Below are 14,219 nucleotides of genomic sequence, written 5' to 3' on the forward strand. Positions count from 1 at the left end.
AGAGAAAACAATATTGTATAGAAAATGTGTATACTGTGTCTGAATTAGGCTTATTCATAATAAATACTAATGAGAACCAATCCCGTTTTTGCTCTTTGCTTATATAAAAGTGAACTGGAAACCTATAGAACAGTTCGATATGACAATTGGAAGGTCAAATGTCATGAGTTTCCCATTTTCAATCTCACAGGATAACATTCTTCTTATCTCGTAAATAACGAACGGAACAATAATTTCATTATTTATTACACGTGGTAACATAGGCTTGCTATCCGTTGAAAAACACAAAAGTAAAAATTATGTCAGTTTGCAAAATTGCAATGGAGAAAAGGTGTATTTTTTTCATGGAAATATGTTAATTTTATTATTCTATCTGAAAATATGTTTCCACAAAAAATAGTATGAACTAAAAACTATGAAAGCTGTCATGGAAGAACTGAAAAACAGCAAAGCCGAGCATTATTCTCACAAGTATTATTTAGCATTAGCATTAGCATTAGCATTGAGCAATTCGCACAAATTCGTAGGTGGTACAAGCCAAGACTATTGTATGAGAATAGCATCACTTTCATCCGTTATCACAGATATTGATTTGGGACTAATCACTATCTCTTAGATGGAATCAATGCACCCTCCAATAGTCAAGATCTGTCCTGGCCACGTCCTTGCGAAAGCTGAGGAAGGAGCAGGATGGTTAGTTGGACACCTACTTAAGAAAGATGCAGAGAACTCTCATAGGTGCCACGGGAGGTTTTTGGGATTTTGGGGAAGGTTATAACAGTAGGAATCGTTTTGGTAGAACGTGAAACACAGAAAGAACTAAGATATAAATACAAAGTAGGAAAGGGACGAGCCTGGAATTGAACCCACGCCCTCCTGCTTATAAGGCAGAAGCGGTAGCCACTAGACCACCGAGCTCGTCAGCATTATTCTCACAAGTATTATTTCTTCAAATATTATGCATGAGAAATGATCAAATTTATTTCTCTTTGTCATCAGATCACGGAAATTTTCTGATTTTTTGCGAAGAGTTAATTTTATTACCTTGAACTAACTATATCATTCGTTATGTTAACATTAAGAGATAAAATAGCCACTGTTTCATTTGTTATTTTTAGATTATTGATGTTTTTGAAAATTTCGGATCTCATCAAGTTTTATTTCAGCCATTACACTGCAGGATCGTTGTTTTATTGTTGTACCTAGTCGAAAGTGACAAGTCTCAAGCAAAAGAAAAAAAAAGTGACAAGTCATAGTACAGCTTGCAACCTGCGTCAAAGGATCTTCCTATTATGGAATTATGTGAATCATTTTATGGATCCGCTGCTTGCCATTGCATCGTGTAGATATCTTTCGCATAGCTCGTTAAACCCCACCATAGATAGACGAGATTTTGGTTGCGTGGTGCGCCGGTTGTCACCGCACAGAAAAAAAAGTATGATAATTAAAGTCAAACAAGTGCTTTTAACCGTACTCAGTGTACCGCTTTTCACTCTTTATCACTGTCAAACGAGCTGGAAAAGCAACTACAATAAAGGACATCAACGACCAGCAGTCCACGGCAAGTTAAAATGCGGTAAAGGGGAAAGCATCGCTGCTGTGTTCCGGCCCAGAATAAAAAAGCATCAGGATTCGCGATGGAACGCTGTTCCATTATTCAGATTCTTTCCTTGTGCTGCTGCCTATCGCCGTCAGCACTGATACACAGCATACCTATCTTTTGCCCGGAATGCGGTGTAATGTAAAATCACACTGAAAATGTGTCAGTTTTTACACAGTTTGTTGGAGGTTGCAATCATTGTTTGAGCTGCAGGCTGTCCGCTCTTCGGCCGGCGTTTGGAAATAATGATATCGATGCGACGCGAGCCGAGGCTATTTCCAGCTAAGTATGTTGCCGCAGGAAATTTGGAAAAAACTTCTCTGAATAAATGTTTATCAAATGAATCTAACGGATGGGAAAATATTGACTGGACGTGGATAAAAAGTTCAATAAAGAAATAGTTCAATTAAAACGAATTAATAAAACAGAATGTGCACGCAACTAGCGAATTGCAGATTTTAATACAGTTCTGCATAGAACCTTACAGCTGTTTATATATTTTTTCTGTCATTGCACAACCATTGTATTGAAATCTAACAAATTATTTAATTAAGCTTACATTTATTGTATAAAAACCTTGCAGAATTGTATATGCCAATATTTTATACAATAATTGTTAGATTTGGTTTTTGGGTAAATGAACAGTATTTTATAAACATTGCCAATTTAACACACAAAAAATTCAAACATAAGTCAATAATAAGAGTTGCTTTCATCCTGAGTAGATGAAAATAGCTTAATAATATCAAATGTTGATTAGATATCAAAATGAGATATGGACATGATTGATATAAGAGAAAAAAATCAGACGACAATATCAATATTTTGCACTGAAATATCATGAGGAGATCAAGTTATGCTCTTTGTAAGATGTGATCAATAGCATGTGCCATTAGTTTGTTCTTAACTTGATATTTAAATAATATCTTGGTGCAAATTTTTGATATTGTTGCTAGTTCTTTTATCTCTTATATCAATCAAGTCCATATCATGTTTTGTTATTCTGTTCATGGCTTCTGCCCGAGATGTCAGAGCGTATTGTTCGTAAGCAAGATTTCAATGCGATGTCAGTACCATTTACTAATCGTAACCCAATTGCGTTGTATTTTCAAACAATCTTAACAAACCTGAAGCTTAGATCTAATCAGAGGGTGTTTAATGCTTATTTAACATTATCAAGTGTTTGGGATTCAACAGTTGAACCGGGTCTATTATATACCATGTAAAATCAATGAATATCGTTTTTATCCTTCGTGCACATTAAATTACATTTTATTCGTGTCTTCAAACCATGCTGATTTTATAACATTGCATCGCACGATGGGGTAGCTAGAACAAATGGCTGGCCAAAACCCCATTCTCGTTTTTTGAACTTTTGCATGGTATTACATTTTTAGAATATTCTTTTATATTATCTTCATTATGTGTCATTGAAATTTTTACGTTTGATCCTTATTAGTATTAATGACAACCTATCAAAAATCATGTTAATTTGATGGTTTTTAGCGTGCCGTAAGACAAAGATCAGTTACCACTGGTGACAAACCTAAACAACACATATAATGTTAGGTTTATAGTACACAAAACATCATTTATGAACTGCCCCAGGACTTCCATGAGTTGAAATAAATTATATTTAACATTAAGGTATTTTTTCATAAACAAAAATAACATGGAGTTTTTGACATTTTTTAACAAACTTCATTATTGAAAAAGTGGAAGTACTCCCTCGTATTCCGCTACGAGATTGTATGCACATGAAAATATAGGCTTCCATGTTTCTATTGCAGGTTAAAGATCATCCGCACTCGTCCGCAAACGAATTTGCGAGTATCTTTAAAATAGGTTGTTTTCATACTTTCCGCCATTGTTTTCAACAGTATATTGGCAGACAATTTCCGCAGATAGCTTTTACTGACTTTCGAAGCATTTGACACATAGACATGATTGAATACAATAGTAACATACTCTTTTTATGTTATTCATTCGTTCATTTGGTAGGCTCAAATGCTGTCTGGCGTTACGGAGCCGATTGTAACCTAACGCTCAGATATTAATGTTAGTTTGGGGCATCTGCTGCTCATTTGAATCTCTACATAGCATTGCACATGCTCCATTATCTTTCGTCTCCTTCCCACTAACCAATCTTATGAAAAATCAAAATAACAATTAGACGATTGCATTGACAACACATATGTAAATCTCGATATAACTCGATAACTAGTTGAAATAATGTAGACAAGTTGGAGAATGGACATAAGATGGGGTAGGGGATAAAATGGGCAGGTGCCGCTTCAAGCTAAATAGAAACACTGAAAATGCAAAAAACAAGCAACAAAAGAGAATAGCGATAAGTCTTTGTCCTCATCTGCAGAGGATAAAGACCAGCCGGATGACACCATCTATGTTTCTGGCTCCAGCATAAAATTCACGTTATTATTTTGCTGTGGGCGTTATTTTCTGATACAATATTGTTCCCAAATATTCAAATTTGTTTTGCACCGTACTAACCGTGTTGTGTTGAATGACGGTCTTATTACAATTAAATCGAAAATCGAACACATTTTTCACGGCACGGAATAGGTGGTATATAACGATAATAGTAATAAAATCATTCAAATTGCTTAACAACAAATACTCCATCACAGAAAATTAGTCCTGAAATGATGTTTTTGTTTACTAATTTTGAATTGTCAGTGGGGCCCACCGCGCGCTAACCCCAGAGATGTTAGCCACCATTTTTTTCCCATTGGATAGATAGGCGATGACAGTAGGGTGATAAAGACAATGTTGCGTTCCATTTTATCTGCAACAATCATGGAGAGGAAATTGTTGTAAACTTTTCAAAATGCGATAACTTGTATATTTCAGAAGTATACAAATAACGTTAACAGGTTAAGTTTATGTCTAAACATTGATAACTGATACTTATTTAACCAAAAACAACGCCGAAAACCGACTACTTCTTTAAATGCGCGGCAGGCGATCATTGTCCTATTCTGTTGCAGTTTGGGACAAATGCTTATTGGGAGTTGAGTATGTCCCAATATTTACAAGAGAGGACAATGTTGTTGTCATTGGTAATGTTGTTGTTTTGCATACCCTGGTCTTAAGTGAAGTAACCACTTGAGGCAACCTTGTAATCAGGACCAAAACAGGAAATTTACCGAATTGTCATCGTCCCGAACCCATAGAAAAAAAAAACATTTCCTCTCCAAAAATAATCGATCCCGTGTTTTTGTAAACAAGATGGTTTAAGCAAAAAGTTTATGAACAACCCATAAGTGTATAAAAACAATAGCCCGACTTTTGTTTAATCAATTTCGAAGTTTCCGATGTAACTGATGTTATGCGTGAGTAATAACCCCAGTAACATTTTGGTTTTATGCTGGTTTTATGGTAGCCATGAAGAGCACATTATGGTCATAAAACAAAAAATGTTGCTGGGGAAGTGTTGATTACGGTACGGTCTGGGAAGCTTTCGCTGCTAAAAATATAATAAGCTTGTGAAATAGGAGTTGAAAATTTAAAGTATTGTTTTGCATCGATTAATTACCATTCTGTATTTGGCCCTTATAAAATGCCACGCGTGATAATTTATTTCTGGTAGGTGAATTTGCACCTGTAAAAATGTTCGAAAATCGATTGTTACTATGTTTTTTGCATCAAAGATGCAAAACCTACCATAAAACGCCGAAATATAATTTTGGCCAGGATTTTGGTCTAGTTACCCCTTAGTGCATCGGCTTGGAGGCGACTTCTGTCCCGTATTTCATTTGACGTTTGCTATTAAAACTGCGCCATAATCCCAAAGGATTCTGGAACTACGTCAACGAAAGGAATCTGGTCTTCCCACTGTCATGACCAATGGGAATATCGAATGTTCATCGACAGAAGGCATCTGTAATTTATTTCAACAGCAATTCTCGATTCCCTGGAATTACACAAAATCAATGAAGCCGCTAACAACGTCCCTGTTCGTCCCCTAGTTGGAAACCACACAATCGTCGATGCAGACGCAGTAGCTGATATTTGCTGTACCGTAAAAGCTTCGACTAGTTGTGGACCAGATGGAATTCCTGCGTACGTCTTGAAGAATTGTTCTAATAGTCTATCCGTACCTCTAGCCAGTCTCTTCAACGTATCGCTTCAAGTCGGAACGTTTCCGGAGCAATGGAAGAAATCTTACCTATTCCCGGTCTTCAAAAAAGGAAATAAGCGTGATGTCAGCAATTATCGTGGTATAGCCGCACTTTGCGCCACCTCAAAGCTGTTTGAGAAAGTAGTCTATAAGTTCTTATTTCACAATTGTCAAGATTTCATCTCCGAGCATCAACATGGTTCAATGCCAAGGCGTTCAACGAATACGAATCTGACTCTCTACACGTCGTTCATCGCCCAATCTTTGCAGAAAAGATATCAAGTGGACTCCATCTACACTGATTTTTCGGCTGCTTTCGATAAGATCAATCACAGGATTACAATTGTCAAGTTTGAACGCCTAGGTTTTTCCGGACCCTTTCTGTTTTGCCTTGAATCCTATCTAACTGGTCGGAAAATGGCCATCATCATTCCTCGAATCCTTCAAGCTTTGTTTTGCCGATGATTTTAAATTATACTGGACTATTAATGATGATCAGGATGCTCTGTTTCTACAACGTCAACTCGACATTTTCGTCAAATGGTGCGAGATTAATCGCATGGTCCTCAACGCCAATAAATGCTCTGTAATTTCATTTTCCCGCAAGCGCTCTACTATTGACTTTTGTTACAAAATCGGATTTACAGCTATTAGACGACCCTAGCAGCACACATGTTCCACATAGGTTACTGTAACTTATATGTGACTGGATTCAGTCACAAACAAGTTGCTGCAACCGGTTTTGTCTGACTTGTGCTGCTCGGGGAGAATCTGTTGTTAAGGATCTAGCCGTTTTATTAGACTCTAAGCTGACTTTCAAAGACCACATCGCTTTTATCACATCGAAAGTGTCGAAAACACTTGGATTTATTTTCCGCATTGCGAAGCACTTCGATAACATTCAATGTCTAAAATCGCTCTACTGCGCGTTAGTGAGGTCATTACTAGAATATTCATTAGTTGTATGGGCTCCTTTCTACCAAAACAGCACAATACGAATCGAAGCAATTCAGCGAAAATTCGTTCGTTTTGCTCTACGCCGTCTTCCTTGGAATGATCCAAATAACTTACCAAGTTATGAAGCACGCTGCCAACTTATTGGTTTAGATCTGTTAAGTGAGCGTCGAGACGTTTCCAAGGTGCTTTTCATTGCAGATCTCCTGAAAACTAGAATCGATTGCCCGGCCTTGCTCTCTCAATTGAACTTTAACATCCCCTTTCGTCCACTTCGGTCAATACCTTTCATATTCTTGAGAGGTGCTCGCACAAACTATGCGCAAAATGAGCCATTCACTAGTATGTGTCGCATCTTCAATCGCTGCTCCACCGCATTTGATTTTCACCTTTCACGGGGTGTTCTTCGGAAACGGTTTTCTACACTCCTCTCAGCTTCCACCAGTATCACACATTAGCATAGGCCATTAGGATATATGATATAATATTAAGTAATTTAAGTCAAACAATGTATCATTTGGAATTATTGTATTTCTGTTGATATGAAAAGATGAGGAGGTTTTGCGCCCATTTGAGAAAGATTCCATGGTTCTACTCCAATGGGCTTTTCCCTGCTCCAAATAAACAAATAAACAAATAAACAAATAAACAAATATACAATATTTGTTTTAGAATGTATTCATCAAAAACTAGGCTCAGTAATACTGTCAAAACTTGGTATTGAAATTACTGAAACTATTATATGATTGCGCCAGAGGTTTCTATTTTAAAGCAAGGTATGTTTTATATCTTCTACTGAGTCTGTCGGTCGAATTGGCCATGAAATGACAAGGCGGATAAATCTGATGGTTTATGAAGTCTGATAAATCAGAATGAATATTTAATACATATACCAGTATTCCAGTTCTTTTTTCTATTGTAGCATTTTTTTTAAATACATAACTCTTTCAATCATGATCAACACTGCCGTGAAAATAATAGAAAATAAAATAATCCTATGATCTGCCAATGTACATTAACTCTCATTATCACTTACTGCAAATGGAAGGAAACAGTTTTGCGACCTCATCGAAAAAACTGTGTTTGTTTCCGTCCAATTCAATCCCATCGAATACGACAAGCTCCTGCACAGACAGGTAGGGAAGCACGGTAGCTTTCCACGAACCGAACGACCTGGAATTTACAATGATGCAATTAGGCTTTATGAGGAAATGCTTTCCATTCGCCCGGTATCAGAAGCAGTATGAATCGCCTGTGTGTTACTAACATTCCTGACATTTTTTTAACCGCAAAATGATGCGAATTATGTGCCATAATAAAGCACCAGATTTCTAGGTAAAAGGTTTGAAAATCGTTTTGATTTCCCATTAGGGACTGGCTGGAAATGTGATGCTTGCCTTTTTGTCTTTCTCGTACACTAAGTGTACGTAAGAGCTGTAGGATCACTACAAAAACGGACTTTTTATAGGCGGCCTGGATATCAATTGACTCAGCCTGAAGAACTGAAATGATGTCTGTGTGTATGTATATCTACATATAAGTTTGTATAAACAAATAAAACATAACTTTTGTTGTTACCAATGGGGAATCCTGCCCTATTGTTTCCAAATGAAAATTGACCAGATCTGACAATAGGCTCAAAAGTTTTAAAATACCTAGTATTTTTAAAATGCACGAGAAAGGCAACATTGCAACTCAGTGGGTTAATCGGATTTTTACAGTACAATTCGTAACCATATCAACATTGTTCTGCAGTGATAGATAATAATGACGGTAATTTGGTTCGGAACACAGGGTTTTCTGGGCTGTACCAACAGTTGCCATTAAAAATTAACGAGTTTGTAATAGAAGACTGAATAATCTATGTCGCCCTTGGTAGTCGTACAATGTTTCTGTAATGTTTAAATTGTTGGAAGAGGAAGAGTTTGTAAACCAACTGCAGTTCCAGTAAGGCAAAGGAAGGAGTAGAAATAGAACATAATGAATGAAACATTTATAAAAAGAAGATGAAAGTGTATTAATATTAGAGGTTTAGTTCATTGCAGATGACCCTCTCGAGAATTAATTACCATTATAGAACCACTTTTAGCACAGTTTGTGGTCATGTGGAAACAATAGTTAGAACCTGTACTATGCGTGTAACCATAGCAGACAACAACAATCATTGTTTACTTTTAAAGCAGCTGGATTACTCGTTCTTTTGTATAATATTTATTGTCATAGATTTATACTGCCGCTAACCGCAAGTCGAGCACATATGTATATATATTTCGCCCAGTATTCACTCAGAGTTCCTGCTCGTTCGTTCCGCTTCTTCTTTAGACTCATTGAATTAATAAGTGTTTGATGTGGCTGAGAATTTCTGAACCGGTTTAAATAGTTGTTCCGATTAATCATTTTGTATTTCAGCTCGATGTAACCTTGGCCGCCTCCAAACCCATCGTCGTCAGTGTAATCTAATGCCGGGAACTTTTCAAGAATTTGACGTGCGACTGTTTCCATAGTATCGGCTCTGATTCTCGTATCGATAATTCGAAGCTGTTCTACCACGGTGTTTATCAATGTCGTTAGTTCTGTCTTGGTGATACGTATCGCTGCGGGTATAAATACACCTGGATTGGATTTTTTAAATTCTTGTAGGGCTCGCAAACGATCCAGAAGGTGGTCACTGATTTTGCTCCAATTGATATCGAAACACCGAAATTTCATCTCCGTGGATGCTTGTTTCTTTGTGCATTTTGTAAGCAGCGCACCTTCGGAGGAGTTGCGTTTGTGACTGATATTCGGAGATTCATTTTCAGCATTGCTGGTTGATGTGCATTTTGTAAGCAGCGCACCTTCGGAGGAGTTGCGTTTGGGACTGATATTCGGAGATTCATTTTCAACATTGCTGGTTGATGTAGTGCCATTCGGTTGATTTGATTCATCTTGATTCTGCTCACTCGGATATAACATTTCCATACTGGCTGTGTTTGACTGACTTTCAATGTTTACTTTGCTTTGTTCAGCTTCTTCGCATCCTTCGGAAGGAGATGGCATGGATCCAGCGACATATTCGATAATCTCTTCAGTGAGGCCTTTCTCGCCATCGTCGAAGATTGACGCTAACTCCTCTGGAGGGGCGCTTGAAAGCCGACTGTCACTTGACATTATTTGCACATCACATGGTTGATGATCAACTTCCGAAACGACTGATACGATTTGAGGAACTGTCACAACCGGATGTACCGATTGGTCTACCATCGAATTCATCATTATTGGTCCTGTTTGAAATGAAAGAGTAAAATTATTTTTTTCGAACATTGTTAAGTTTTCAATTACTAAATCCAATACACAAAGGACCAACAATATATGTATCTTAGCTAAGCTAGAAACCTTTGACTGACTGAGGATGCTACTGCATAATTGACCAAAACAGATGTACATTGCTCTACGATCCTTGAAAAAATAGTATTCATTATCATGAGGCAGACAAAAATAAAATTTTTGCAATTCCTGATCATAATACCTGGTTTACAGTTGTCATTTGAGTGATAAAACGGCCTACTTTTCCATACCAACAGAATGGGTGCTTTAATGACCATTATGCAACTCAAATGGGTTGCATAATATTCATTATAGCACTCATTTGGGTGCTATAATGAAAAACCTACATTGGGACAGTAGTTACTTGACTACATTTTGCTGAATTAGTTTGGGTGAGTGTTTAAATAGTGTACTCTAAGCGTTTCGTAATAAATGAAATGGTTTGTTGGACATAACATCACAATTTTCCAAAGGGAATTGCATTCATCGCTTTATAGCTTTTCAAGCTATGTAATTTGGCACGATAAGATGGAATCTTATTGTTCTCTGCCGCAACATAATTTATTGGCATGAGTGATCATGTGGAGTAAATTCGATTGTACAATTTTGGTATAGATTTATCATATCAAAGCCCATTTTTCGTCATTGCAAAAAATAGCGTGTGCAACTCGTTGCAAAACTCGATTTTTTCAGCACTCGTAGTATTTATCCAACTCGGCAAGCCTCGTTGGATAAACGTAGAGTAGAGTGGGGCAAGAGTACGCACTTAGTTTTCAATCGATCATGTGGCCCTTATAAAGCAAGCTTCTGCATATCAAATCAGTGTCGATGATTCATATACTCTTCCTTCATGTTACCTAGTGGAAAAAATATTGAAATTATTGAGATTCGTTTTAGTAGAACCATTATTGCAAGACAAGTGAAAAACGCACTCTTACCCCACCGGTGGGGTAAAAGTGCGCATCGGGTGGGGTAAGAGTACGCATTTATCCAATCATGTACTTTAAGTATATATTAACACAAATAAGAGTTAATATCATTTAATTGATGTTTAATGAGCATATATTAGGGAATGTTTAAAGATAACGTAACTCTTAAAGGGGGTGGGGGTCCTAAAAATGTGCACTTTCAAACGAAAAACCATTGTTTTTTGTATATACAAAAAACTACAAAGGTAAAAATATATATCAGGTTTCACGTGGCGTATACAAAGGAATTTTCCTTAAAGAAAGTCCACCAATCACGTAACGTAAAATTTGGCTATTTCATCACCCCTCCCCCTTATATTATACTTTTTGTATGAATCCTCTAAAAATTATTTGTATGAATCCTCTATAATTATATCTCGCAACCCCTCCCAGATAAACGTTGCGTAATTTATGAATGTTTATTTTGATTAAATGAAATTATCATTTAGATGAAATTGTGTTTTCGTACTATGTTTAGGTGTACAACAAGTCCTAATACAATTTCATTATTTCGGTTCAGTGCTTGGTTCGCTAAGTCCTTTCTAACACCGAATTACTTCAACTTATCCTAAAAACTTGTTATAATTTCGAATTCTGTCCCTTTTTTCTTAGTTGTGGATCTTTACGCTTTGGAAGAAGTCTTATTTCGGCCGGAGATACGGGTTTGACATCAGAACTTGAAGATTCATATGCGTACTCTTGCCCCACCGGTTCCTGCGTACTTTTACCCCACAGTCCCAAAAATTATTCAAGTAATGGTTTTGACGTCTTGAAAAACCAACCGGATTGGTGTTCTGCACCTTAAAGTAGTCTATACACTAGGTTATCGAAATGGTATAATGTTCACCTGATTGAACGTATATATGGTAATGAAATTGTGCACTGATCAACTTTCTATCAACTCAACCTCAAAGCAAGTATTTTGCGCTCACATAGGTCGCAATTGTGCACTGACAATTTCTATCAATGCAACCTCTAAGACAACTTTATGCGCTCAAATGAATCGCAATTACGCCCTGACAATTTCTATCAAAATAACCTCAAAGCAAACATTGTGCGCTCATATGGATCGCAATTGCGTATTGATTATGTCTATCAACTCAACATCAAAGCAAACATTTTGCGCTCACTTGAATCGCAATTGTGCACTGATCAACTTTCTATCAACTCAACCTCGAAGCAAAATTTAGCGCTCATATTTGTGACAATTGCTTACTGAGATTTTCTATCAATTCAACCTCAAAGCAATAATTGTGCGCTCATGCTGGTCGCAATTGCGCACTGATCAACTTTCTATCAATTCAACCTCAAAGCAAACATTGTGCGCTCACATGGGTTGCTAATGTCACTCCATATCGCGTGACCAACTTCTTGTTTGCCGTGGCTTGTTGGCCAAAGTACCGGTCCTTAATATTTCAAAATAATATAGTTAACAGAACAAAACATACTCTATAATATGACACACAATTAACGGTCATATTTAGCATACTGAATCCTGTATCGGGAAAACATATTTAATGCTAACAGCGCCATAAGTATTTGGGTACTTTTGCTTCTACTGTCGCAATTGCGCACTGATCAACTTTCCATCAACTCAACCTCAAAACAATTTACGCTCAAAAGGGACTCAATTATACTAGTTATTTACTTTACTCCCTAGTTATTTACTCCCTCTGAGCAATTATTTTGATTCTTCTATCTATTTTATCTTGATCAACTTTCTATCCACTCACCTCCAGCAGCGCATCTTACTCACATGGATCGCAATTACTAACTGATAGTTTCTGTCAACTCACTAATAGTTTCTTTCATCTCAACATCGTGGATTGTAACCCAACCATTTTCGGCATAGTCTCGTAGCCGCGGATCTTACGTTGATTTAGAGCTTACTAGTTACAGTACTAGTAGATCAAGTTGCAAACCAATCATAAAATCATTTAAATTTTTCATTCATACCGGTACAGTTCCCCTGTGCGTAAAAATAGGCACGTTGCCACGAAGATGTGTCGTAACGAGAATAAAATGTAATGTTCATCTAGTGAGCACGATTACCACGATTTTGCCTTTGTAATGGAACAAAGTTGTAGGCTATCATTTCACTCCATTTTTGTGAGTGCACGAAAGCTAAGAATTTAATTTATTAGCCATCTTTTCATGGAGTAATCCTTAACAGATTTTCTCGTAATAAGTTGCATTCGACAGGGGCAAAGCCTAGTTGAACACTAATGAATTTGATAACGATCGACAATTGTGTTTAAAAGTTTATAATGAAATGATGGATGGTTTGTCTTGGCTAAATGCGAGAAAGGTACTGCCATGAATCGTATACTTGTCCTATATGAATAGGAAACCCAGCGAAGATGGGACAAATATGCGATTCACGGCAGGGTAGTGGTGCATTAAATTGGGAATGTCTTGAGAAAAGTGTGTTGAACAAAAATAATAATTAAACTTAATACAATACTAGCGCAAAATTATATACAAAATTACATAGAATCATTTTCGCATTAAGTTTTAGCATTGCATATTATCAAGGGGCCCTTCTCAGACGTGTGGTAAGATGCGCGGCTACAAAGCAAGACCGTGTTAAGAGTGGCTGGGTTCGATTCTCGATGCCGGTCTAGACTATTTTTGGATTGGAAGTTATCTCGACTGGGCATAAAAGTATCATCGTGCTAGCCTCGTGATATACGAATGCAGAAAAGGTAACTTGGCCTAAAAACCTGGCAGTTAATAACTGTGGAAGTGCTTAATGAACACTAAGCTATGAGGCGGCGATGTTCCAGCAGATGATGTAATGCCAATGCAGAAAAGAGAAGATAGATTATCATGGACTCACATGCAGTTCTAGTTAACTATAACGGGTAGTCGTCATCTAATCCTTCTAAATACGCTGCGGTGAACTTCCAGTAATTAAGTTTGGTCAGGTACTCAAACTTACTGGTTGGAATTTTCGTTAGACGAATCTTCATCGAAGTTATTATATTATTTTTCGGAATAATAAATACGGCTACGACGAATAAACACTTCGATACAGAAGAAAACAAACTGCAGCTTTGACAGAAGGTATCTATATGGGCCTTTTCACGAGACGTTTAAAAACAGCTGATTTTATCGTCAATTGACAGTTCTTCTATGAAAGTGACAGCTTCGGACTTGCAGGCCTGTTCAGCGGTTGTAAACAAGTGCAGTCTCGGCAGTGTCATATGAAAAGGCCTATACATCAGCTGCAAATTGACACATGAGTGTA

General features: G+C 37.1%; 2 protein-coding genes across 7 annotated transcripts in view; both read right to left on the reverse strand.

The window, feature by feature from the left end:
- LOC134220438 (protein couch potato) overlaps positions 1 to 14,219 on the reverse strand; it is a 549,209-nt gene that overhangs the window by 149,864 nt on the left and 385,126 nt on the right. The window lies entirely within an intron of this gene.
- Positions 8,870 to 14,057, reverse strand: LOC134220022 (uncharacterized). Of its 2 annotated transcripts, none has more exons than XM_062698948.1 (2): positions 13,911 to 14,025; positions 8,870 to 9,958 (listed from the first exon to the last, which is right to left on the reverse strand). In XM_062698948.1, exons 1-2 carry the CDS (start codon positions 13,939 to 13,941, stop codon positions 8,913 to 8,915), a joined length of 1,077 nt encoding a protein of 358 aa, XP_062554932.1. In that variant the 5' UTR covers positions 13,942 to 14,025; the 3' UTR covers positions 8,870 to 8,912. The 2 variants fall into 2 exon arrangements, with proteins under 2 accessions (XP_062554932.1, XP_062554933.1); XM_062698949.1 differs by having other exon boundaries at positions 8,871 to 9,958; positions 13,809 to 14,057.

The sequence above is a fragment of the Armigeres subalbatus genome, chromosome 3 (assembly GCF_024139115.2).
Source record: "Armigeres subalbatus isolate Guangzhou_Male chromosome 3, GZ_Asu_2, whole genome shotgun sequence".
Lineage (NCBI taxonomy): Eukaryota > Metazoa > Arthropoda > Insecta > Diptera > Culicidae > Armigeres > Armigeres subalbatus.